Source organism: Pituophis catenifer, unplaced genomic scaffold (assembly GCF_029215685.1).
Source record: "Pituophis catenifer annectens isolate HBS135680 unplaced genomic scaffold, rPitCat1.0.hap2 SCAF_7, whole genome shotgun sequence".
NCBI lineage: Eukaryota > Metazoa > Chordata > Lepidosauria > Squamata > Colubridae > Pituophis > Pituophis catenifer.
In genome coordinates this window covers 78,183,497-78,206,453 of record NW_027256887.1, presented here as the reverse complement: position 1 = coordinate 78,206,453, position 22,957 = coordinate 78,183,497, and the positions used below count along the sequence as shown (strand labels likewise).

The 22,957-nt window shown below is 38.3% G+C and overlaps 1 protein-coding gene across 2 annotated transcripts in view; it reads left to right on the top strand.

The window, feature by feature from the left end:
• The window catches only part of LOC139319983 (aldo-keto reductase family 1 member B1-like), a 32,684-nt gene extending 13,086 nt beyond the window's left edge, over nucleotides 1-19,598 (top strand). For both annotated transcript variants that reach the window (XM_070948094.1, XM_070948093.1), the window contains exons 2-10: nucleotides 128-295; nucleotides 1,370-1,486; nucleotides 4,745-4,822; nucleotides 6,995-7,117; nucleotides 10,385-10,491; nucleotides 12,561-12,642; nucleotides 13,366-13,449; nucleotides 17,943-18,025; nucleotides 19,151-19,598. In XM_070948094.1, coding sequence (XP_070804195.1) covers nucleotides 128-295; nucleotides 1,370-1,486; nucleotides 4,745-4,822; nucleotides 6,995-7,117; nucleotides 10,385-10,491; nucleotides 12,561-12,642; nucleotides 13,366-13,449; nucleotides 17,943-18,025; nucleotides 19,151-19,193 — 885 coding nt within the window. In that variant the 3' untranslated portion in view covers nucleotides 19,194-19,598. The remainder of the gene's footprint in view (nucleotides 1-127; nucleotides 296-1,369; nucleotides 1,487-4,744; nucleotides 4,823-6,994; nucleotides 7,118-10,384; nucleotides 10,492-12,560; nucleotides 12,643-13,365; nucleotides 13,450-17,942; nucleotides 18,026-19,150) is intronic.
• The last annotated feature ends 3,359 nt before the right edge of the window (nucleotides 19,599-22,957 follow it).

The window sequence follows — 22,957 nt, the reverse complement described above, 5'->3', positions numbered from 1 at the left end:
TTGCCCAAAACAACCAACTGTGGTTAAATATTAAACTAATATCATCTTACTTTTTCATAGGTAAGTTGCTTGCTATGTGACAAATTAGCCAAATAAGATTCTTGACTAGGATTCTTCTGTTGTCCAGTCTCCACCAGGAAAAGTAAAAGATGCTGTGAAGAAGGCCATTGATGTAGGCTATCGCCATATAGACTGTGCCTACGTGTACCAGAATGAAGAAGAAGTTGGCAACGGTATTCAGGATGCAATCAAGGGTGGGGTTGTAAAGCGTGAGGATCTTTTTATCGTCAGCAAGGTATATATATTTACATCTTAAAGTGGGGGGGGGACCCTTAATTCTGAATGTTTTTTAAATACCCTGGATATTTGTAATCTCCCTGGAGTTTAGGAAGATTCAGCAGGATACAAATTAAATAAATAAATAACTGTTGTAGACATTAAAAATTATTTATGTCAAATCATGCTGATTAGTTCCAGAGTTATATAAAGAGTGCAAGATTAGAACTAGAATGTCCACAATAGAATGTCCTGCTAGAAAGTGGCAGGCAGCGAATTCTAGTTCTGACTTAATAGTGAAAAGGAAGATGTGTTGGATATGTTCGCTCCCTTGAGTTATTTGTAAAAATGATTAAAGGTGGGATACAAATAGATAAATAAAATAAACATTACCAATGGTTGTATAAATCACACTTAAGAAATTTTCTATCCATCCAGTTAATAACCTTGTGGCAGGGATGAAATCCAGCAGGTTCTGACAGGTTCTTGAGAACCGGCAGCGGAAATTTTGAGTAGTTTGGAGAACCGGCAAATACCACTTCCGGCTGGCCCCAGAGTGGGGTGGGAATGGAGATTTTGCAGTTTCCTTCCCCCAGGAGTGGGGAGGGAATGAAGATTTTGCAGTATGCTTCCCCTGCCACACCCACCAAGCCACACCACACCACACCCACCAAACTACACCCACAGAACCGGTAGTAAAAAAATTTGGATTTCACCACTGCCGTGTGGGGTTTATTTTTGTACTGGTCATAGTTTTTGAACTACTTTTCAAGGCCATTTTTTGTAATGTGGATTGTGGCAGCAACTGCAGCTAGGCATCTCCAACCTCCTGATGGGATTGACCTGAAATTTAGTGCCCCTATCCAGTCTATTCTTGAGTTGAAGAATGGAGTGGTAATTTAAGGAAGTTGGTCTTTTTCTTGAAAGTTTCCACCCTCCAGATTTTTCATGTTTCTTATGTAAATCTGATTAATAGTCTGATTTTTAAATAATTCCTTATAATCCAGGGGAGTTATTATGGAGACGTTGACACCCATGTGTGCAATTTAGGGAACACGGGAACTAACTTCTCCACATGGTGTTTTTCTTACAGCTTTGGTGCACGTTCCATGAGAAGTCTTTGGTCAAGGGTGCCTGTCAGGCAACTCTGAAGGCCTTGAAGTTGAATTACCTGGACCTTTACCTTATCCACTGGCCAATAGGATGTAAGGTACTCCATATGGCTTCTCTTTTCTTTTTGGTGGGAGGAAAACTGATGCACAGGTACTGTAGGCTTCCCCATCCTTTCAGTATGTTTAGATTACAGCTCCCAGACTTCTGAAGCTGTTCAGCTTTTCTCCTGGTCAATCACCTGGGAACACAAGGCCCACAAGAAGATCATTGACGGTCCATCCCACACTTTCCCCATTGCTATCTGATTGGCATCAGAAAACTGAAGGGGGAACATGCAATGAAAAGCCTATGCTAAGCACCTCCATTCCCACGCATTTTATTTATTGGTTCAATTTATATGCCGCCCTTCTCGGGAGATTCAGGGCAGCTTACAATGCGTTAAGCAATAGCCTTCATACTTTTGTATATACCTGCTTAGTAGGGCTTTTGCCCCCACCCCCCCCAAGCGGTGTTCTCTTTTTTATACAAAGTCAGCTTATTGCCCCCACAATCCGGGTCCTCATTTTACCTACCTCGAAAGGATGGAAGGCTGAGTCAACCTTGAGCCTGGTGAGATTCGAACTTGCAATAATTGCAGGCAGCTGGTGCTAGTTAACTGCACTTTAATCTGCTGCGGCACCAAGGCTCTTGTTGGCGCCATTTGGATAAGTGGATGTGAAGAAGTCTTGAGTATGTAAAAGTGTAATAAGAAAAGTCATGTACAGAATACGGCCAGGGGGAGAAAACCCAGCTCCACAAGCAGCTCTAATCAAAACATTTTTTTTTTTTGTGGGGTGGATTTTTCTGTTGTTCGAGTGAATCTGTGCTTGAACGGGTTTCTTGTTTCTGTGATTTAATTCTGGCCATAAATTTGGCACTCGGTATTTAGAACACCAAGCTTGTAAGGATCCTATCAAAGGTACTTTTAATGGCAACTAGAACACAATTAACCCTGAAGTCCTTGAGTGATTACAGTTGAAGGATGGTGGTATAAACCTGGGGCTAGCCAAGTAAAGCCCATGAAACACCTAGATGGCATCTACACAGCCACAAACCATGATTTTTAATTATTAGAAAATTTAAAAATGACTAACATCTCTTTTGAGAATTTCAGGGTGAAATATTCAAAACCTAGTAAGGTGTGGTGGTGTTAACTATTACATATTTTTATTTTGGGGTGCCAGTAGCATCTTAAGAGGCTGAACCATGGAATCTGCCTTCTAAAACCTATTGCTGATGCCCTCTCTGGACTTTTTATATTTTCAAGTTCATTTTTAACTTTTATTTAAGTAACTGGCTGAATAGCTTCTTATGAATGTAAGAAAGTGCTTTTTTTAGTTTGTGAAAGGAATGTACAACAATGTGCTCTTGCTTGGGGGACATAGATTATGGTATCTGTTTTGCAATCAGTACATTCCGTGTTTAGCCTCTGGTATCTCAAGGTAAAGCTATGAAAAATTACTGCAAGGAATTTAGAGAATCATTATTTAATTAACTGGATACTGCTTTGATTTTTTTTTTAAAGCATCTTCCCAAATTCAGAACCAAGCACATCCTATTACAGATAGTCCTTGCTTACCAACTACCTCATTTAGCAATCACTCAAAATTACGACAATGTAAAAAAAAAAAAGTAGCCAATCCTTACATTTACAGCCATTGCAGTGTCCCACAATCACTATTTGTGCTTCCCAACTTGCTACTGACCAAAAAAAAAAAAAAAAAAAAGAATGGAGATGTGGAGGTAAAATTGTAAGTCACAGTCATGTGATGTCTTGCTAAACAACCGAATGGGAAATAATGTTGTAAACTTATCATAGTCACATGACTTTCAACTTGTCAGATCCAATTGCAGTCATTAAACGAGGACAAGTTGAGCAGATTGTGAACTACTTATAGTTCCTTGATGAGGCCCCTAAAAATGGCCTTTCTGACTTTTCCTAAAAGGGTTGAAATAGGAACAGGAAACTTCTGGGAGTCAGTGTTCACCTAGACCTCTCAAAGGACCCTAAATTCAGCTATTTAATTGCTGAGATCCAGTGGGGGCAGTTTCAGACCATTTCTTGGACGGGTGAAAGATTTTTGATCAAATGGAAGCAGTTTGGCCGTGACCTTCAAAAAATAGAAATGATGTTTACTTTGATGTCACCACTCTTTTGGCTGACGATGTGCATAGTCCTTCAGCTGATCAGGGGCATGATGTAGGAAAAGAAGCAGAGCCAGGGGACGGAGTTAAATGAGTAATTAGTCTAGAGTCATTACATTGTCACAAATGATCCAACTACCCCTCCCGAATTCCGTAAATTCTTATGTAGCACCAGTTTAGAATTCACCATTAGTTGATTAGATTATTGTCTATAGGCTGAGCAGTAAATCCTTTTGTATTGCAACATAATGTATGGTTCAGATACTTTGCGCCTGACATGAAATCTTTCAGCATTGTCTACCGGTAGTTTTTGCATACTGAATAACACCACTAAGGAAAGCTCCACTGCTTGGTTCTTATATACCTTTTTTATTCAAAAAGTTAAGATACAAACCTCCCAAAAGATTTTTTTTTTAAAGAAAACAAACAAAACATTAAAATGTATGCATAAAAACACACACACACAAATATATGTATATGTATATGTATATACATATACAAACATACACACACACACACATATATATACAAACACACACACACACACACACATAAACACACACACACACACACACACACACATATATATATATATATATATATATATATATATATATATATATATATTCTTACTCTTCGTAGGTTTTATGTGTGTTTTTCTTTTAGCCAGGTTTTTCCTACGTAACCAAGATTTTTCTGCAGCCCTAGCTCAGTGGAGTCACATCCACTCGATTCTGGGCTTTTTTCTTCTGGCCCTATGGCCTGCTGGCTGCCAGAATATATTGTTCTTTTATTCGTAGGTTTATATGTGCATTGCTGTTCTAGCCAGGGTTTTTCCTACGTAAATCAAGATGTTTGTATTGCCATAGTTGGGTGGCATCTCAAATCACCACTTTCCAGGCTTTATCAGACATTTTGTGTTGTCTGCTGTGAGACTTATACGTGTATGTGTGTGTGTATATATATATAATATATCTATATCTATATCTATATCTATATCTATATCTATATATCTATATCTATATCTATATCTATATCTATCTATCTATCTATCTATCTATCTATATCCACATTTTTATTTGTAAAATGCACATATTTGATGCTCAGTTCTGACTAAGGCAGCGTCACCTGTTTAGAAGTAAACTGACTTGGGCTCTTGCTATATTGACAGGCAGGAGATAATCTGTTTCCTGTGGATGATAAAGGCATGATGATATCCAGTAACACAAATATTTTAGACACATGGGAGGTATGTTCAATTTCAATTAAAGATGTTTCTTCCCTGTATGCCAGAGGGGTGTCAAACTGGATTTCTTGGAGGGCTGAATCTGCAATGTAGTCCTCTGCGGGCCGGAAAGGGGGAGGAGACGGGCCGGCTGGCCTCCTGCAGTACCCTGCTGGACCTGCAGCCCGTTTTCGCTAGCAGAGGCACTGCAAGTTGGTCCTTTGTATTTTCCTTGGGCCTTGAGTTTGACATCCCGGCTGTATGCAGTAGGTTGAATGTGGATATTTTATACCTTGTACTTTTATATTGCAAATATTATAACTGCATTAGTTGAAATTATAACATAAATTTTATGTCCTGGAGATTTTTCTGTTCATGATTTATTTTATAAACTTGCTTAATTATGGATCCCTTTTGATTTTTTGATGATATTTACCAAAAATGAAAAATATTTTTGGTTAGAAATGCAGACTAGGATTTCCTTGGCTATTGCAAACTTTTAAGAGGAAGAGATTAAGGTATTTAAATCTCACTGTTCTCCCTCCTGTTTAAGATAAGCAAAAGAACCCCCCCAAAAAAACAAAACAGCTGGAATTTTATATGTATATTTATATTAGACAGGCTTTGTGTAATAATTCTTTGTCCAGGAATGTTTGATGTTAATGTAATCTAATCTTCAATTTATTTCAATATGAAATGCACCAAGCATATGAATATGCAAAATAGGAATCAATAAAGGTGAATCTTACAATTAGTTTATTCCTTTTTTTGAGAGAGAGAGAAAGCATCCTGAAAAGTCATATATGTGCAATTCAATTTCTATTAGCTGCACACCTTCTATTCTATGATAGTTTGAAGCATATCGAAATAACAAATGGAGATAGTCCTCAACTTACAACAGTTCATTTAGTGACTGTATAAAGTTACAGCAGCACTGAAAAAAGTGACAACTATTTTTCACGCTTATGACCATTGCAGCATCCCAAAGCAAGGTTCGGATGCTTGACAACTGGTTCATTTTTATGACGGTTGCAGTGTCCCTTTTGTGACCTTCTGACAAGCAAAGTCAGTGGGGAAGCCAGATTCACTTAACAGCTGTTATACTAAGTTAACAACTAGAGTGATTCACTTAATAAATGTGGCAAGAAAAGTCATAAATTTTATGCTCAATTGTGGTCGTAAGTCGAAGACTACCTGTAGGATGTCATAACTGGAATTGGCTGACCTATTCACCTAGTGCCGTGATGGCGAACCTATGGCAGGCATGCTGGAAGTGGCACGCAGAGCCATCTCTCTGGGCACGCCAGCCGTGCCCGTTGCTCTTCCGGGTTCCAGAGTGCATGCTGGTCTTCGCGCACATGGGAGCACCGGAAACTGGGGGAACAGCTCCCTGGCATCATGTGCGCGCTGGGAAACTGAGCTTCCGGTTTCCGGTGTGTGCATGTGTGCCAGCCAACTGGTCTTCGTACACTCATGCGTGCCAGAAACAGGAAGACCAGGTAGCTGGCATGCATGTGCACACGGGAAACCAGAAGCTCAGTTTCCCAGCAAGCTTCTCTTGCAGTTTCTGGTGCTCCTCTGAGCGTGTGTGTGCTCCCGTTTCGGCACTCGGTGCCAAAAAGGTTCGCCAACACTGACATAGTGGGTATTTATATTTATACTCTTAACTGCTGGCAAAGTTATAACCCAGTCCTCTAACTTCAGAAATTGAATTGCTTATCTTCCTCTTCCTCTGAAACTCTCTTGTAGCCATTCCCTATGATTGGGACATTTATGACAAAATGTGCTTTACTTTCAACTTATGTATGAACTCAACCAGATTTGACTTACAGAACAAATCATGGCTTACAGCAATTGTGACCCAGGCGCTTTAAGAGAGGGCCTTGGAAAATATCAACTCTCTCTCAGTACATGCTGTAATAATCAGTTCATTATTATTATACAAAAAGAATGAAAATAATCATCGACTGCCTTTCACAGCCTGATGTTTTTCAGAAGTTTGCTTGTTGTGAAGTGGTAGAATTCCAGGAAGGTTGTACTAAGTGATGTTTCTGAATGCAAACCTCTTTATAATGGTTCTTCTCTTGCTGGTCTTGGGAAATCCTAAAAAGACTAACATCGACAGATTTTTCTGTTGATATATGTTTTATCTCTTTATCTGCTTTATCTCCTATTTGGTCTTTGGTATGTCCTTAGGCAATGGAGGAACTAGTAGATACTGGATTGGTGAAGGCAATTGGTGTTTCCAACTTCAACCATGAACAGTTGGAGAGAATCTTGAAGAAGCCCAAATTGAAATACAAACCTGCAAATAACCAGGTAAATTCATAAGAAGTGTTTTGGGGATTACAAAGAATTATTTAAATAAAGAGAGATAAGTATAAAAACAATGTACCGATAGAATATTTCTAACTCAGGGGTCCTTGGTGATTGCTGAACTTGTTGAGTTGTTGAGGGATTAGAGGAAATTTCTGAATGTACAATTGCCCTACATCTTCCCTCTGTTTAATCCACCATTCTGACAGCTGATCTCAACATTTTAAAGTGATTTGTCATTCTGATTTGAATTTCAGAGCAAGCTTGTTGATTGAAATTATAAATTGAAATTTAACATGATATACACTAACTGAATGGTTTGTTTGTTTATTATCATTGAACTTGTAAAAAATTGAATCTACCAGTTTGTATGGCATTAGAAAAATACACTATCTTACAGACACTGGAATTAGATATTTTACAGTAACCTATTTACAGCTCGATAAATTAAAAATATTGAAACAAAAGATGCTGTAGAGGAGATGCTTATGGTATCTGCTTTAAAAATATATTTGAGAACATTAGGAATCAAAACCAACTTGAAGGCACATCATCATCTATTGAAATATCAAATTTATCTATAAATTTGCAATCACAAATTCAAATTGATTAGAAACTGTAACAGTTGCCTTTTTGCATTTCTACAGTCCATGATATATTCTGAAAGGAGGTATTGGATGACAGAGAAGAGTAAAATGATATTCTAAATATAGTTTGCCTGTTCTGTCGGATTCTGCTTGTGCACTGTCTTCTCCTGTATCTGTTTTGCAAATAAATTTTGAATTTCTAGACGTTTTTGAAATAAGGTATCTTGCAAACCCCATCCAGTCAGCAGCTCCTGATTAATAATCAAGATTCATACAGGGAATTTTTGGGAACTTTCAATGGTGTCTCTTTAATAAGCATTTCAGCCAGAAATAGAAGTAAATTCTTATGTAACCCTATACAGTACAGTAACAGTACCCTTTTTGTACACTTGCAAGTAAGTGAAGAACTCAACACATGAAGGCTGTAAAAACAATGCTCTTTTCAGAGTCTCAGTGAAAGTGAGAAATATTCACATATTTCTCAGTGAAATATGGCATGAATGACATATTTTTATCAGTTAAGTTACATATTCTTTTGACTTTCGTGTTAGGATTTCCAAATTTATTTTTTCCTTTGTGACACAAAAATCCTATCTATTTACAATTAATATTATTGTGAAATTTCTCTTGGCTAGAGGATGAAGTATTTAGCATCACATTAACCTGACATTTAATCATAATTTATTCACTAAACAAGACGTGGTTGATGTCACACAACCTGCTGAGTTACAAATCAAACAAATCATGGTGTAACATGGTAGAATTGCCAGGTCAACAAATAAAGTTGGAGGTTTTTTTAAGGGAAAGCATTGGGCTTACCTGTTAATTTTTCTTAAGCAGCAGTAAGGAAATTCAGCATTAAAATCCTGCTAACCATTAAGTAAGGGCTGCAGTGTGATGCAGTTACCGTATTTTTCAGAATATAAGACGCACCTTTTCCCCCCCTAAAAGGGGGTGAAAATTTAGATGCGTCTTATACACCGAATGTAGCCCTGCCCAACCACTGGCCCCCACCCTTTGGCCTGTGCCTTGCAGCAGTTACCTCCTTGCAAGCAAACAGCAAGAAAAAACAGCTCCTTCCAGCTTCAGCATAGACTAATTAGCACAAGTTGATTAGATCGGCCTCCCAACTCTCAGCTGATTTGCTCTCAGCTGTTTTGCACAGGGCTCTGCTGCTTGCTTCAAGGAAAAAAATTGCTGGAGCAGATTTTTTTTTCCCCTTGTGCTAATCAAGTTATGCTGAAAACGAAACTAAAAGTAAAGCAGGCTGTTTGCTGTTTGGTGCAAGGAGGCAAAATTAGGCAGAGGGAGATTACTTTTTCTTCTTTTTCCTCACCAAAAAAGGTAGGTGCAAACAATGGGAAATTTAGGGCAAAAAAGGAGAGTTCAAGATTTTAAACACAAAAGAAAAAAAGGAGAAAAAAAAGGCAAAAATAAAAATGGGAAGGGAGAAAAAGAAAAAGAAATGAAAGAGAAAAATGTTATACATATTTAGAATTGAAATATGAATAGTAGTAAGAAATAAATGGGAAATCATGATTGTAAAAATGAAATGAATAATAATTGGAATATTTGTCTTTGTATTTTTGAAATCTAGACAATGATAAGTTTTTAATTTTTATTTTTTTTAGAAATATGAATAAGTATAAACTGTAACACTTGAAATACCTTTAATGGTATATGGTGGTGAAAGTAAAAAGGATTAAATTATAGCTTGGATAACAGCTAGAACATTTTTAAATTTAATTAGGGAAATTGTAATGATTGAAATATTTTTAATTATATATTGTGATGAAAGTAGAAATGATTAAGGTGTGATTTGGAGGATTATATGGGCAAAACTATGTGGGTTATTGGGAGAGTTTAAGATGTGAAAATGAGTAACATAAGAGGGGAAAATTATTTGGTTTATTATTGGTAAATATAATTAATTGATTTGTAAGAAATTGGATTGCATGGAAATAATTGGAATATTCATGTTCATATTGATTAATATACAAAAAAAGATAGTTATATAACTAATTGATTTATATTAAAATGTTGAATTTGTATTAAACAATTGTAATATTACATAATTAACCAATGTGAGGATGGATATAAAAATAGATGACAATGGGAAGGGGTATAATATAGAATAGAAGGGAAAAATTGAATTTGATTATGATTAGAGATGAGGATGAAGGGTAATATTGGTTTTTTTAAAAAAATAGATGAGGAATAAATATGGCAAAAAAGAAATATAGAAATTGTAAATTTAATTGAAATGACTAAACATTGTTTAAATTTGTGAACCAGCCAAATACTCTGTTCAAAGAAAATACATTGTATGTTTGTATGTGTGTGTCTAAAAACTAAAAAAAAACTTTAAAAAAAAACCACCCAAAAAAGGTAGGTGCGTCTTATACTCCGAAAAATATGGTACATAGGGAAGTCTTGTGATTGAAATTTAACATGGATGGCAATGTAGCTTTAAAAAAGGCAATCATGTTTTCTGAAGAAACAAGCTGTTTGAAACGGGACATGGTTTTTCTCTCCCACAGTGAAAAGAAACTGGCTGGCTGAGTCCACAGTTGAACTTGACCCAAATGCAGATTGTATATTTTTTTTAAGGGAAACATTTTGAATTTCAACCTGTTTCGGGATAATAAACATAGACTGACATCCATTTTTGTATATGTTGTAGGTTGAATGCCACCCGTACCTTACTCAGGAAAAGCTGATTGAATACTGTCAGTCCAAAGGGATCTCCATCACGGCCTATAGTCCTCTTGGCTCTCCGGATAGACCCTGGTGAGAATATTTGGTCTTTTACTCCTACACTGAGCAAAAGATGCCGGAGCTGAGAGTTCTTGAACATCTGATTTGCTAATCATTAACCGCACATTGGAATGCATAAATGGGAAATGGAAATGACTCAAGAGCTAATGCGCGCCCTGAAATTATTTTATTTTATTTAATTATTAAATTTATTTACCACAATTCTCCCTACCCAGCACCTCTGGACAGCTTACAGCACAGTATAAAACAATGAGACCATTAAAAACATTCAGCATTAAAATTAAAACATACTGCCACCAATTTGTCCCTTTTATCTAATCTATTAACCACCTCCAAATTGGGATGCCTACATCAAGCCATCAAACCAGTTGGCAAAGGCAGTGGGGCAGTGGTTGAGTGCAGTACTGCAGGCTACTTCAGCTGACTGCTAGCTGCAGTTTAGCAGTTCAAATCTCACCAGCTCAAGGTTGTCTCAGCTTTCCATCCTTCCAAGGTGGGTAAAATGAAGACCCAGATTGTTGGGGGCAATACGCTGACTCTGTTAGAGAGGGCTATAAAGCACTGTGAAGCGGTATATAAATCTTATTGGTATTGCTACTTCTGCTGCCTGCCGGCTGCCTGCAATTTGACAGTTCAAATCTCACCAGGCTCAAGGTTGTCTCAGCCTTCCATCCTTCCAAGGTGGGTAAAATGAGGATCCAGATTGTTGGGGGCAATACGCTAACTCTGTAAACTGCTTAGAGAGGGCTGTAAAGCACTGTGAAGCGATATATAAGTCTAAGTACTATTGCTATTTTCAGGCCCTTTCGGAAGGCCAAGAGAGTGGGGGCAGATCTCACCTCGAGGGGCATGACGTTCCAAAGGGTGGGAGCCACACTATAAGAAGCTCTCTGCCACCCTTTGGCCTGTCGGGGTCCACAGCATACAAAGCAAGTGAGCTAATCCCAAATTATAAAGCAAAATGGAGAAATGTAGTTCTCAGGGTATTTCTGAATCAAGACCAAACATTCCCAGCCATCATAATCTGCAAAAAAAAAAAAAAGATGATGGACAACACATAGTTCAACAGATGAACCCCCACTTCATCTACTTGTGGAAACCTGGAAATATTAGGAGACCTTTTTTGCAAGTTATAACATAGCTATCTATAGATGGATGAGTTGAATCTTTTTTTATTGTCTCTACAAAAATTGTATTTGTGATTAGTAGGAGGAATCTGGAAACTTTAGAAAAATAATTACAATGATTATTAATGGTGACCATTCATAATGTAATATAACAGTAAATAACAGAAGCAATAGTAATTATTAGAGAAACATGTAAGGTAACGCAGGTAACAGATTACATGTAAGGTAGTGACAGATTTGATACAGAGAGAAAAGATTAGAAAGTTGGATGCATACAACGTGATGCCTAAAATCACATCAAGTGTGTTTATTGTTTAAACCTAAGGACACTATACTGTGCTGGGTGAGCCTACCCATTTTTATACATTTTTTAAATACAAAAAAATGTATTTATACAAATAATTTATACAAAACACACAGGATCATAAGAATTTATTTATTTGTTTGTTTGTTTGTTTGTTAAATTTATTTGCTGCCTACTTTTCTGGTGGGGCTACTTTAGGCAGCTTACTTAGTTTACTTAGCCTGTTCTGTTATACAAATTTACCCAATGTGTTTTATAAATTATTTCTGGTTGGGTGATCTTCATTAATTATACTTTAACTGAATAGACGAGATTCAGGTAAATATTATGTACGTGTGAGAAAGCTCTCCAAGATCACCAGATGCATTCAGGGCTAATGAGATGTTAAGCCGTATGCTTATCATCTCACTGCCAAACCCCTGAACTAAAAACAAGAACTTTTCTTCTTTTTTGAAATCTGTAGAGGATGAAATCATATATTAGGAAGAAAAGCTGCTTTGGGAAAATGTTACAAGATACTGTAGTGATGCATTATTTTCCATTCTAGCTAGTTAGCCTTGCATCTGGATAACAATACTTTTATTCCTACTAAATGTAAATTTTCTTAGTGTTATTAATTATTTGCTAACCTTGGTTTCCTTTAATGCTAGGGCCAAGCCTGAAGACCCTTCACTCCTGGATGATCCAAAAATTAAAGAGATTGCAGCTAAACACAATAAAACAGCAGCTCAGGTGGGTATATGTGCAGTTAAGTAGGAAATCTCATAGATCAAATGGTTATTGGAAGGACAGATCCTCTAAGGCAGGAGTCCCCAACTCCCAGTCCGTGGACTGGCACCAAGCCACGGCATGCCAAAAACAAGGTCGCGCAAACAAGCAAAGCTCCATCCATGGGATGCAGGCAGCATACGAAACTATGTCCTCTCCAGTCTGTGGAAAAACCTCTCTCCATGGAACCAGTCCTTGCTGCCTAAAAGGTCGGGGGCCACTGCTCTAAGAAGCAACATATAACTCCTAGGTAGACTGTACTAACCAAGATACCAAATAATGTAGAAAAGAATGGTCCATTTTGCTGGGGCATGGGCAGGGGTGAAATCCAGCAGATTCTGGAGAACCGGTAGCAGAAATTTTGAGTAGTTCGGAGAACCGGCAAATGCCACCTCTGGCTGGCCCCAGAGAGGGGTGGGAATGGAGATTTTACAATATCCTTTACCCAGGAGTGGGGTGGGAATGGAGATTTTGCGGTATCCTTCTCTTGCCATGCCCACCAAGCCATACCACGCCCATAGAACCAGTAGTAAAAAAATTTGGATTTCACCACTGGGTGTGGAGCGATGAGTTCTTGGAAGAGTTTGTATGTCAGCCTGTTAATATACATGCATGAGTTAGTGGGAGTAGGATACAATTTTTCCGATGAGTAATCCTTACTTGGTTTGGCCTGGTCTTGGTTCTCAGGTCCTGATCCGGTTTCATATCCAGAGAAATACAATTGTGATTCCAAAGTCCATCACTCCATCGCGGATTGAAGAAAACTTCAAGGTAAAAATAATACTCACTTCTGGATTAGTTGGTTCCTACATAGCATATTGTGGTTGGTCATACAGTCAGCCAGATGTTTAGATTGGATTTGGCATTTTTATCAACCTATCGGGTGCTTCCCAAGGACCTGGGATAGGCAGATGTTTATTATTATTATTATTATTATTATTATTATTATTATTATTATTATTATTATTATTATTATTATTATTTACTTTATTCATTAAACATGAAACTCAGTCAACTGAACATTCAAAAATGCATCACAAATACCATTGACTGGTGCTAATGGTTGATAGGGGTTGCTGCCAGCGTCCTAGGTATCAACCAAGTACCTTCTTAAGATGTACGATGTTCCAAGTAGCGCAGTTTTTTGAAGTTCCGCTAGTGTTATTGCAGGAAGTTGCAATTTGTTGATGTATCTTATAAAATTCTTGGACATAGTACCAAGTGCCCCGATGACAATGGGTATCACTGTTACATGTTTCACTTTATTATGCAACATGTAAAATTTTACTATGTAACATGTAACATATTACATGTTACTATTATATTATTATTTTTGTTGTTGTTGTTATTATTATTATTATCAGCAACCCAGGTCAATCCAAGATAGGATGAAGAGTTCTTCATTGGAGATTATGGATTAATGTGTGCGATTGGTATGGTTTGGGTTGGTAGATGGATATTTTTTGACTTCCCAGTGACTGACTCCAAATCACAAGGCTGATGTGGTATGATATAAATATAATGCTGCTTTGAACACTAAAAAAATGGTTATTTGCAATTATATTCCCTGCTAAGGATAGTTATGAGTCACTTTTGTAGTTTAACTAAAGCAAAGTGCAGCCAACACCTGACTTGCTTCCCTCCCTAAGAGATTATTAGAACTTGGTCTTCCTTGTTTTAACATACTAATTGTTTTATTCTACACTCAGAGTCACTCGTCAGTGAAATGGATGGCATATAAATTTAATAAATAAATACATCATCATGGCTCTCATGTGGGATATGTTTGTTATTCATTAAATGCAGATTTTTCTGTTTATTAAAGATTCCAAATTTGATGCTTTAGATCAGGGGTGTCAAACTCGATTTCATTGAGGGCCGCATCAGAGTTGTGTTTGACCTCGGGGGGGGCCTGGGGTGGGTGTGGCCAGAGTGGGCATGGCCTGCTCAATGTCACTCAGGTCAGGGGCGCCTGTGACAGCCCATGCGCTCTGCCAGAGAAAACTGGCTCCCAAGCTCGGTTTCCGGCTGCGATGGCCTCCTTTTCGCTGGCAGAGGGTTGCAGGAGGCCATCGCAGCTGGAAACCGAGCTCGGGAGCCCGTTTTCTCTGGCAGTGGCACCACGGGCCAGTCCCTCACTGTTTCCAGGATGGGCCCGCAGGCCAGATCTAAGCACCTTGTGGGCCAGATCCAGCCCACAGGCCTTGAGTTTCATAGCAAAATTCATAGCAGATTCCATTGATATTATTTGACCAAAGTGACAAGAATATATTGCTTTTTTAATAATGATCTCACTCCCCTGCTTTAGGTTCTTCCAACAGATGGAAGAGCATATATTTTGTGATGTTTTCTCTACTAACTCCTGCAATTTACAGGAAGTCCTTGATCTACAGCCATTCATTTAGTGACTCTTCAAAGTTAGATCAACACTGGGGGGAAAAAATGACCGATGACCAGTTTTCACACTTACAACGCTTGCAGCATCCCCATGGTCGTGTGATCAAAATTCAGACGCTTGGCATATCTATGACATTTTGCAGAGTCCTGGGATCATGTGCTCACCTTTTACGACCTGACAAGCAAAGTCAATGGGGAAGCCAGATTTACTTAATAGCCATGTAATTTAATAACTGCAGTGATTCACTTAACAACTGCAGCAAGAAAGGTCATAAAATAGGGCAAAATTCACTTAACAACTATCTCACATAGCAACAGAAATTTTGGGCTAAATTTTAGTCATCAGCCGAGGCTTATTATCTGTAATAGGATTTCATAGCAGAAGTTGGAAAGACCCCAAGACTTAGAAAAACAACTTCTAATCCAAATAGATGCTTCAGAAAAAGATGGACAATGTCATAAAGCCTAGCTGGGTTTTACACTGAGCCATCATGTGTTTTATTAGATTAGTGATTTAGTGCATCAGATGAATCATCATTGAGACTTGTTAATAAACTAGGGGGTGAAAATAAATGAGGTATTAGAATGCGTGGGTGCAATTACTCTCGGCTTTCCTCTTCTGAACTTAGTTTGTCAAATAGAACAGAACAACAGAACAGAACAGAACAGAATAACAGAGTTGGAAGGGACCTTGGAGGTCTTCTAGTCCAACCCCTGTTCAGGCAGGAAATCTATACCATTTCAGACAAATGGTTATCCAACCTCTTCTTAAAAACGTCCAGTGTTGGGGCATTCACAACTTCTGCAGGCAAGTTGTTCCACTGATTAATTCTTCTAACTGTCAGGAAATTTCTGCTTAGCTCTAGGTTGCTTCTCTTCTTGATTAGTTTCCACCCGTTGCTTCTTGTCCTACCCTCAGGTGCTTTGGAGAATAGCTTGACTCCCTCTTCTTTGTGGGAGATATTGGAAGACTGCTATCTTGTCTCCCCTAGTCCTTCTTTTCATTAAACTAGACAGACCCAGTTCCAGCAACTGTTCTTTATGTGTTTTAGCATTCAGTTCCCTAATCATCTTTGTTGCTCATGAGTTGACTAAGAGTGAGAAAATATAAATAAGATTCGGCTTGAAGACTCTTCTTTCACTCCCAAGAACAAAACCGCTCACCCCAATTGTGAAATGACGGATATTACTGAAAGGTGGCTTTGAATGAATTATAAAACACTTGAGCCCTGCTAGCATTGTTTGATACAGTTCCTATTTTTCTTGATCGTCGGGTGGAGCAGATTGGAGTTAACAGAAGACATGTCTGAACAGGCAAATGTTTCCCAACCCAGCTGTAGCTTCTTATAATTGCTTTGGGCCTCTTTGTGTATGTGGCAGTTATTGCATTTCTCATTAAAGATGAGCTACGCTGATAGTCAAAGAGTTACCTGCATGGAGGTTTGTAGTGATCAGCAAAAAAGAATACATGTGCACTCAACTATTGGCATTGTAGGACTTGATGGGAACTGGCTAATGTAGAAATTAATTGCATTCCTTTTCTCCTTTACCTTTCTTCTGGTCTGGTTGGCTCACCCATCCCTTGCCTATGCCAGTGTTTCACAACCGTGGCGACTTTAAGATCTGTGGACTTCAACTCCCAGAATTCTAGGAGTTAAATTCCACAGATTTTAAAGTCACCAAGGTTGAGAAACACTGATCTATGCCATCTAATGCAGTGGTCCCCAACCTTTTTATTGCCGCGGCCCGCTGAGCGCGCGCAGGGGTGGGGCCGCGGCCCACTGAGCGCGCGCAGGGGTGGGGCCACGGCCCAGGAGCCTTTGCGCAGGCCCATTGCGCACGGCCCAGGAGCCTTTGCGCAGGCCCATTGCGCACGGCCCAGGAGCCTGAGCCTTTGCGCAGGCCCATTGCGCACGGCCCAGGAGCCTTTGTGCTGAAGCGTTCCTGTCCCCCGGCCGCTGCGCGGCCCGGTGCCAGGTACTTCACGGCCCTGCACCGGTCCGCGGACCGGGGGTTGGGGACCACTGATCTAATGGACTACTTAGGGCCATCCTGCTACATTTTTGTAATCCTCAGGATATCATCAATTTTGGCACCTCAATTCCCACTAAAAAGGATCTTTTTTGTGAAATGTTTATTCTGACTGATAACAGTTATACATGAACACAGAGATGGAAAGAAAATTGGCTAAGAGTAGGGCTATATTGTATAAAATGATAATTTCCGTGTGTCATTTGTTCCAAAATTACAGTCTTTGGGGAAGAAGGAACACGAACAGTAACCTGCAACTCTATAATTACTCTAATTATGCTGTGGCTTTGAGATCACTATTAAAAAAGTGAATATATTCTTATTGCTCAGGTCAAATAATATCAATGGAATCTACTATGAATTTTCAACAGAGTTGCCAAATAGTTGCCCAAGCCAACTATAAACTTTCAAGTGCTGGGAATGGATTGTGCTTAAATGTCGTCCTTATTTTTGTTAGCCTGCTTGTTTTGATCAGGGCAAACAGAAGCGTTCTGTTTATTTTTAATTTAACTGCTTTCAAGAAGCAGAGGATTACAGATATAGGTTGATACAAATGTGTGCTGCTGAAATATTTCTGTAGGCAGCAAAACCAGGCACAGAATGGCATTGAACTGTACTTGACAATGGCAGAAAATCAATTTCTTCTTAAATATAAATGAAAAACAGGAGTGTACTTCCTTAGACCTTCAGAAATTTTGGATAATAATTGTACGAAACGGGATTCATATAGTATATGGCACCCAGTGTTAAAGGTTTCTCAAGCATGTCATTCCACAGAAATATCGTTTTGGGAGTTCTTATAATTTCTTATTGTTATTTTTTCCCCTGCCTGCTAGGTATTTGACTTTGAGTTGTCTAAGCAGGACATGGAAACCATCCTCAGTTTCAACAGGAACTGGAGGGCATGTGCAATGACTTCGTAAGTATGATTTGGAGAAAATGTTGGGAGTGTTGTCCAATTCAGTACTAACTAGAGCTATGATGCTTTCTTGGGCAACAGCTTCTAAAAAGCCCTTGTATGATTTTATGGACAGCTGAACAATTGAGATTTATTTTGTGCAATTTTTTTTAACACAACTAGAATTCGGGTTTTGTATGATTTTTTTTTCTGTAAAATTATACATGCTTTGGATATTTAGATTATCTTGAAACAAAATAAAAGGCTACTCTTTTTGGAATTAGTTTTGCTGTCATTTTTATGACCATTTTTGAAATTAGAATTGATCTAAATTAATATAGTTGCACAACATGATTTTTGAATTCCCGGTTAACCATGGATCAAACCATAACATGGTATGAGTGGTAAATTATTAGTTATACTAAGTAAAAAGTTTCCTCAATATAAACAATATGTTCAACCTAATCCATTTTACTAGAAACAAGGCTTCCTAGTTGGATTCCCATGTTACACCAAGCCACCATGTCATTTCTTTGATTTAACAAATCCAAACAAAGCTAGCTCTTACGATCTATAAACTGCTGTTTTTCAATCAGTAAGTTGCACAAACCAACTGATTTCTTATTTATTTAACAAATCAGCAGACGCAGGGCTGTCAAACTCGATTTCATTGAGGGCTGCATCAGGGTTGTGTTTGACCTTGTGGTGGGGGGGCATGGCCAGCTTGACGTCATTCCTGGGGGCATCTGTGGTGGCCTGAGTGCTCTGCCAGTGAAAACAGGCTCCCGGGATCCATTTTTTGGCTGTAACGGCCTCCTGCAACCCTCTGCCAGTGGAAACAGAGCTCGGGAGGCCCGCATGCAGCTCTCCCCAGCTCCGTTTTCACTGGCAGAGGCACTGTGGGCCGGTCTTTCGTTGTTTCCAGGGCAGCCCCGCGGGCCAGATCTAAGCACCCTGCGGGATGGATGTTAGATGAGGCTACATTTGTTTGATGATTACAGTTTGTGCAAACTCGTGCTAGATGATATCAAGGACTTTTGAAACAGCAAGTTTAGGGCATTAGCATACAATTCTTGTTTTGGCCTGCCCTCCCACGACAGACTTAAGTATCATTTAATTCCAATGTCTGATTCTTTCTCTCTTCAGGTGTATCAATCACAAGGAATATCCTTTCAGCATTGAATACTAAAAGTCCTGAAAAAGAAAGGAGTACCCAGTGGATTGTTGGTGTTGATTTTGTTGGCATTTCTTTTGGGATCAGCCTCTCCATGCAATCTTTATAAACTTTTTTCTGCCTAAATTGGATATAATGTGATTATTTTTATAAGCATATATTTCTCTGGCAAGATCATAAGTGGCTGGAGCTTTAGAAAAATCAGCCGTAATTTAATTTGTCTTATATGTCTTCTGAAACCATTTCAAATTAATGTCTCCTGTTTGAAAAAGCAGAACATCTTTTTAATATTTGGGGTGGGGTGGGGAAGTTTAATGATTTGTGTGTATACTTGTATTGCACTTAACTTTTTCTCTGGCTCCAGACTTGATGCATTAAACCTTTGGTGGAGTTGTATGTTTTTGTTGTTAACTCTGTGGAATTCTCATTCAAAAATTTGGAGTGTATTCTTCTAAGAGTGTTACGTTTAATAAAACTGTTTGGTTATTCTAGTAGCTCTAGTAGCTCTTCTGTTTCCTGATGATAGAAATCGTATTAGCCATGAATAATTTCAAAAGCCACATGTTTAAAACAGATATATTAAAAGCCTATATTTGGAGCCCTGGTAGCACAGTGATTAGAATGCAGTATTGCAGGCTAACTCTGCCCACAGTCTGGAGTTTGATCCTGAAAACTCACGGTTGACTCAGCCTTCCATCTTTCCAAGGTTGGTAAAAATGAGGATCCAGATTTATTTTTTTATAAAAGTTTTTTTATTTTATAGACAAACAAACATACAATACGTAATCAATCATTCAGTGTATCATCTAAGTACATTTATTTTGTGTCTTCTTCCTACTCCTCCACTATTTATCATATCTTAATATTATTATTTCATTTATTATAACATTTCTCCCACATTTCTTGCTTTTCTATTAATACATTTATCTATCTTCTTTCTCTTCTTTCTTCTTCACTCATTTCATTACATTACCCTATATATATCTCTTCTCTAACCAATGATAAAATTGTCCCCATCTTAAAATATTCCGATTCCTCTCTTTCTTTAATTGTCAAAGTCAATCTATTCATTTCTGCACAATCCAATATTTTCTTAATTACTTCTCCCTCTGTAGGGATTTTCTCTGCTCTCCATCTTTGTGCAAATACTATCCTCGCTGCAGGTAAAACATGTATAATCAAATATGTATTTTCTTTACTAAATTTCTCTGGTAAGATACCCAATAGGAACAGTTCAGGTTTTAAATCCATATGTTGTTGTATCATTTCTTCTAACCAAGTTTTAATTTTAATCCAATAATTTCTTGTTTGTGGACACGTCCACCACATATGATAATACGATCCTGGTGTCTGATGGCATTTCCAACATTTAGCTGATTTACCTTTAAACATTTTTGCCAATTTTTCAGGTGGCATGTGCCATCTGTAAAACATTTTGCATTGATTCAGTGAGGATCCAGATTGTTGGGGCAATATTGTAAACCTCTCAGAGAGTGCTATAAAAGCAATATGGAGTGGTATATAAATTTTAAGTGCTACTGTTATTGCTATAATATTCAAAGGAAATACCTTATGGTTTCCAGGTCAGAATGGTTACCAATATACCTCACCCCAAAAGGGATGAAGACTTAGATCAGCAGCACACTATATGGATAAAGGGTTGGCAGGCCTTCAGAGATAGGTTTTCTGTTGGAATCTCTGTGAGTCTCGATATTCCAGTTGCTTTTTGGGAAGACACACAACTCTAGTCAAGGAAGGAATCCTATTTGGACCTTAAGGGACATTGCAAGGTGCAGAATAGAGGAAAGGTCCTTCATTCTAACCTCTTGCTCAATGCAGGGGTCCAACTTAAAACATCCCAAATGGATGGCTAGCTAATCTTTGCTGGTATACCTCTGATAAAGAGCACCCCACCACTACCTGACTGAATACTTGGTTCAACAGTCACTACTTTTCATTATTGCAAAGTTTTTTCTAACAATGTACCTTACATCCTGCAAGTAAGTCACTCTATGGAGTAAGAGAAAATGTTTCAACCTTCTAGGTGACATCCTATCAGGTATCTGAAGAATCATTGTACCTTCCCCTTTTCTCAAAACTAAATGTGCAATTTGACTCTGGAAAGAGTGCAGAGAATAGCAACTTCTCTGTTGTTCTCTGCACTCTTTCTAGAGTCCCTTTACTTTATAGGCAGGGTCTCCCAAGCCAGGCAGGCCATATCCAAGAAAACTATGAAACAAACCTCTATTACTGGGTCAGTCAACATTCGGGTCAACATGGATTGCATTTAATGGTAGAGTTCCTGGACACCGTGTGACAAGGAAATAACAATACTCAGCTCCATTTGTTAGGCAACCAGGATAAGGAACTGCGAAGCCGCTTGAAATTATAAAATACTATTATATATCAAGTCCATCAACTTCTGCCTTGTTTTTGTTTTTTAATTTAGAGGCTGCCTGTTACTATCCAAGTATCTCTGGGCAATTTACAGGTACAAATAAACCATATGAAAGACATACAGTTAAAAACAAAATAAAAAAATAAAATAAGGACAAGGTTAAAAGACAAGTTAAAAAGGCAGAGGGCGTGTGTCAGCATTGAAGACTCAAAATGGCCTCAGCCATTTTGGTGGCTATGGGTAAGTTACTTGGAATCCTGACAGCGTGACCTCAAGCCACCAGCCAACTCCTGGATTGGGTGCCATTTTTTTGATCCCATGACGATTAGCGGAGCCAGGTCTTCACACTATATCAAAAGGCCTAAAGAGTAGAGGCCAACCTCATTTCTGGGGGCAAGATATTCCATAAGGTAGGGGCAATGGCTGAGAAGGCTCTTTTCCTACCCTTCCAACCACATCCGCTCCCATGATGGACATGGCCACATAGCCCGCCTATGAGGCCCACTGAGGTTGATACGCCCACTGAGACTCCTTGGCTCCTAAAAGTAAATGCATGAAATTGGGAAAATTTCTGGAATCAGATTTCACAGAATAATGACTCACGGGGTCAGATTTTTCATACTCTTAAAAAAGTTTTTTATAGATACCAATTTTATTTAATTACCAAATGTATTTAATTATTTTAAATTTATTTTAACTTTTGTATATAAAATGTTTTATTTTTTGGCTGTTCACTGCCCTGAGTCCGAAAGGAGAAGGGCGGTATAGAAATTTGAATAAAGATAAAGAAAGATACCAAACTTAATGAATTAGAACAACCAATCAGAAAACACTGAAAACAAGGCTTGAAACTAAAAGTGAAAAGACGGGCCAACATAAACATTCACTGGTTGCAGCCGAGGAAAATTTTGAACAGGCAATTCAATATAAGGAAACTGAACCACAATCCTCGGATATAAACAACCACTTAAGATAAAATGTTTTGGAATGAATGAAAGACATGCAAAAAAAACCCCTGCAACTTTTGAAATAGATAAATAAAAGTTTGGCTCTAATATGCTTGACCAATCAATTAGGTTGATTGATCAACCAACTGATCAAACGAATCTGCTGAAGTACAGCCTCACAAAAATGATAACATTACTAATTATAAAAAGCCATCAAACTGATAATCACATGTCAAGGGAGAGACTTAGACTGGAAAAAAAACCTATTACACCAAAGAAGAAGTCATGGCAGAATTAAAGAATGGTGTCAAACTCTTATGAAAATTGAGGAGGACATCTGAGAAGATCATGTGGCCAGACCAGAGGAGTAACATGGAGAAGGAGTAAATGAATATTAGAAGAACCTGATTGAACTTCCAGGGACATTAAAGCAC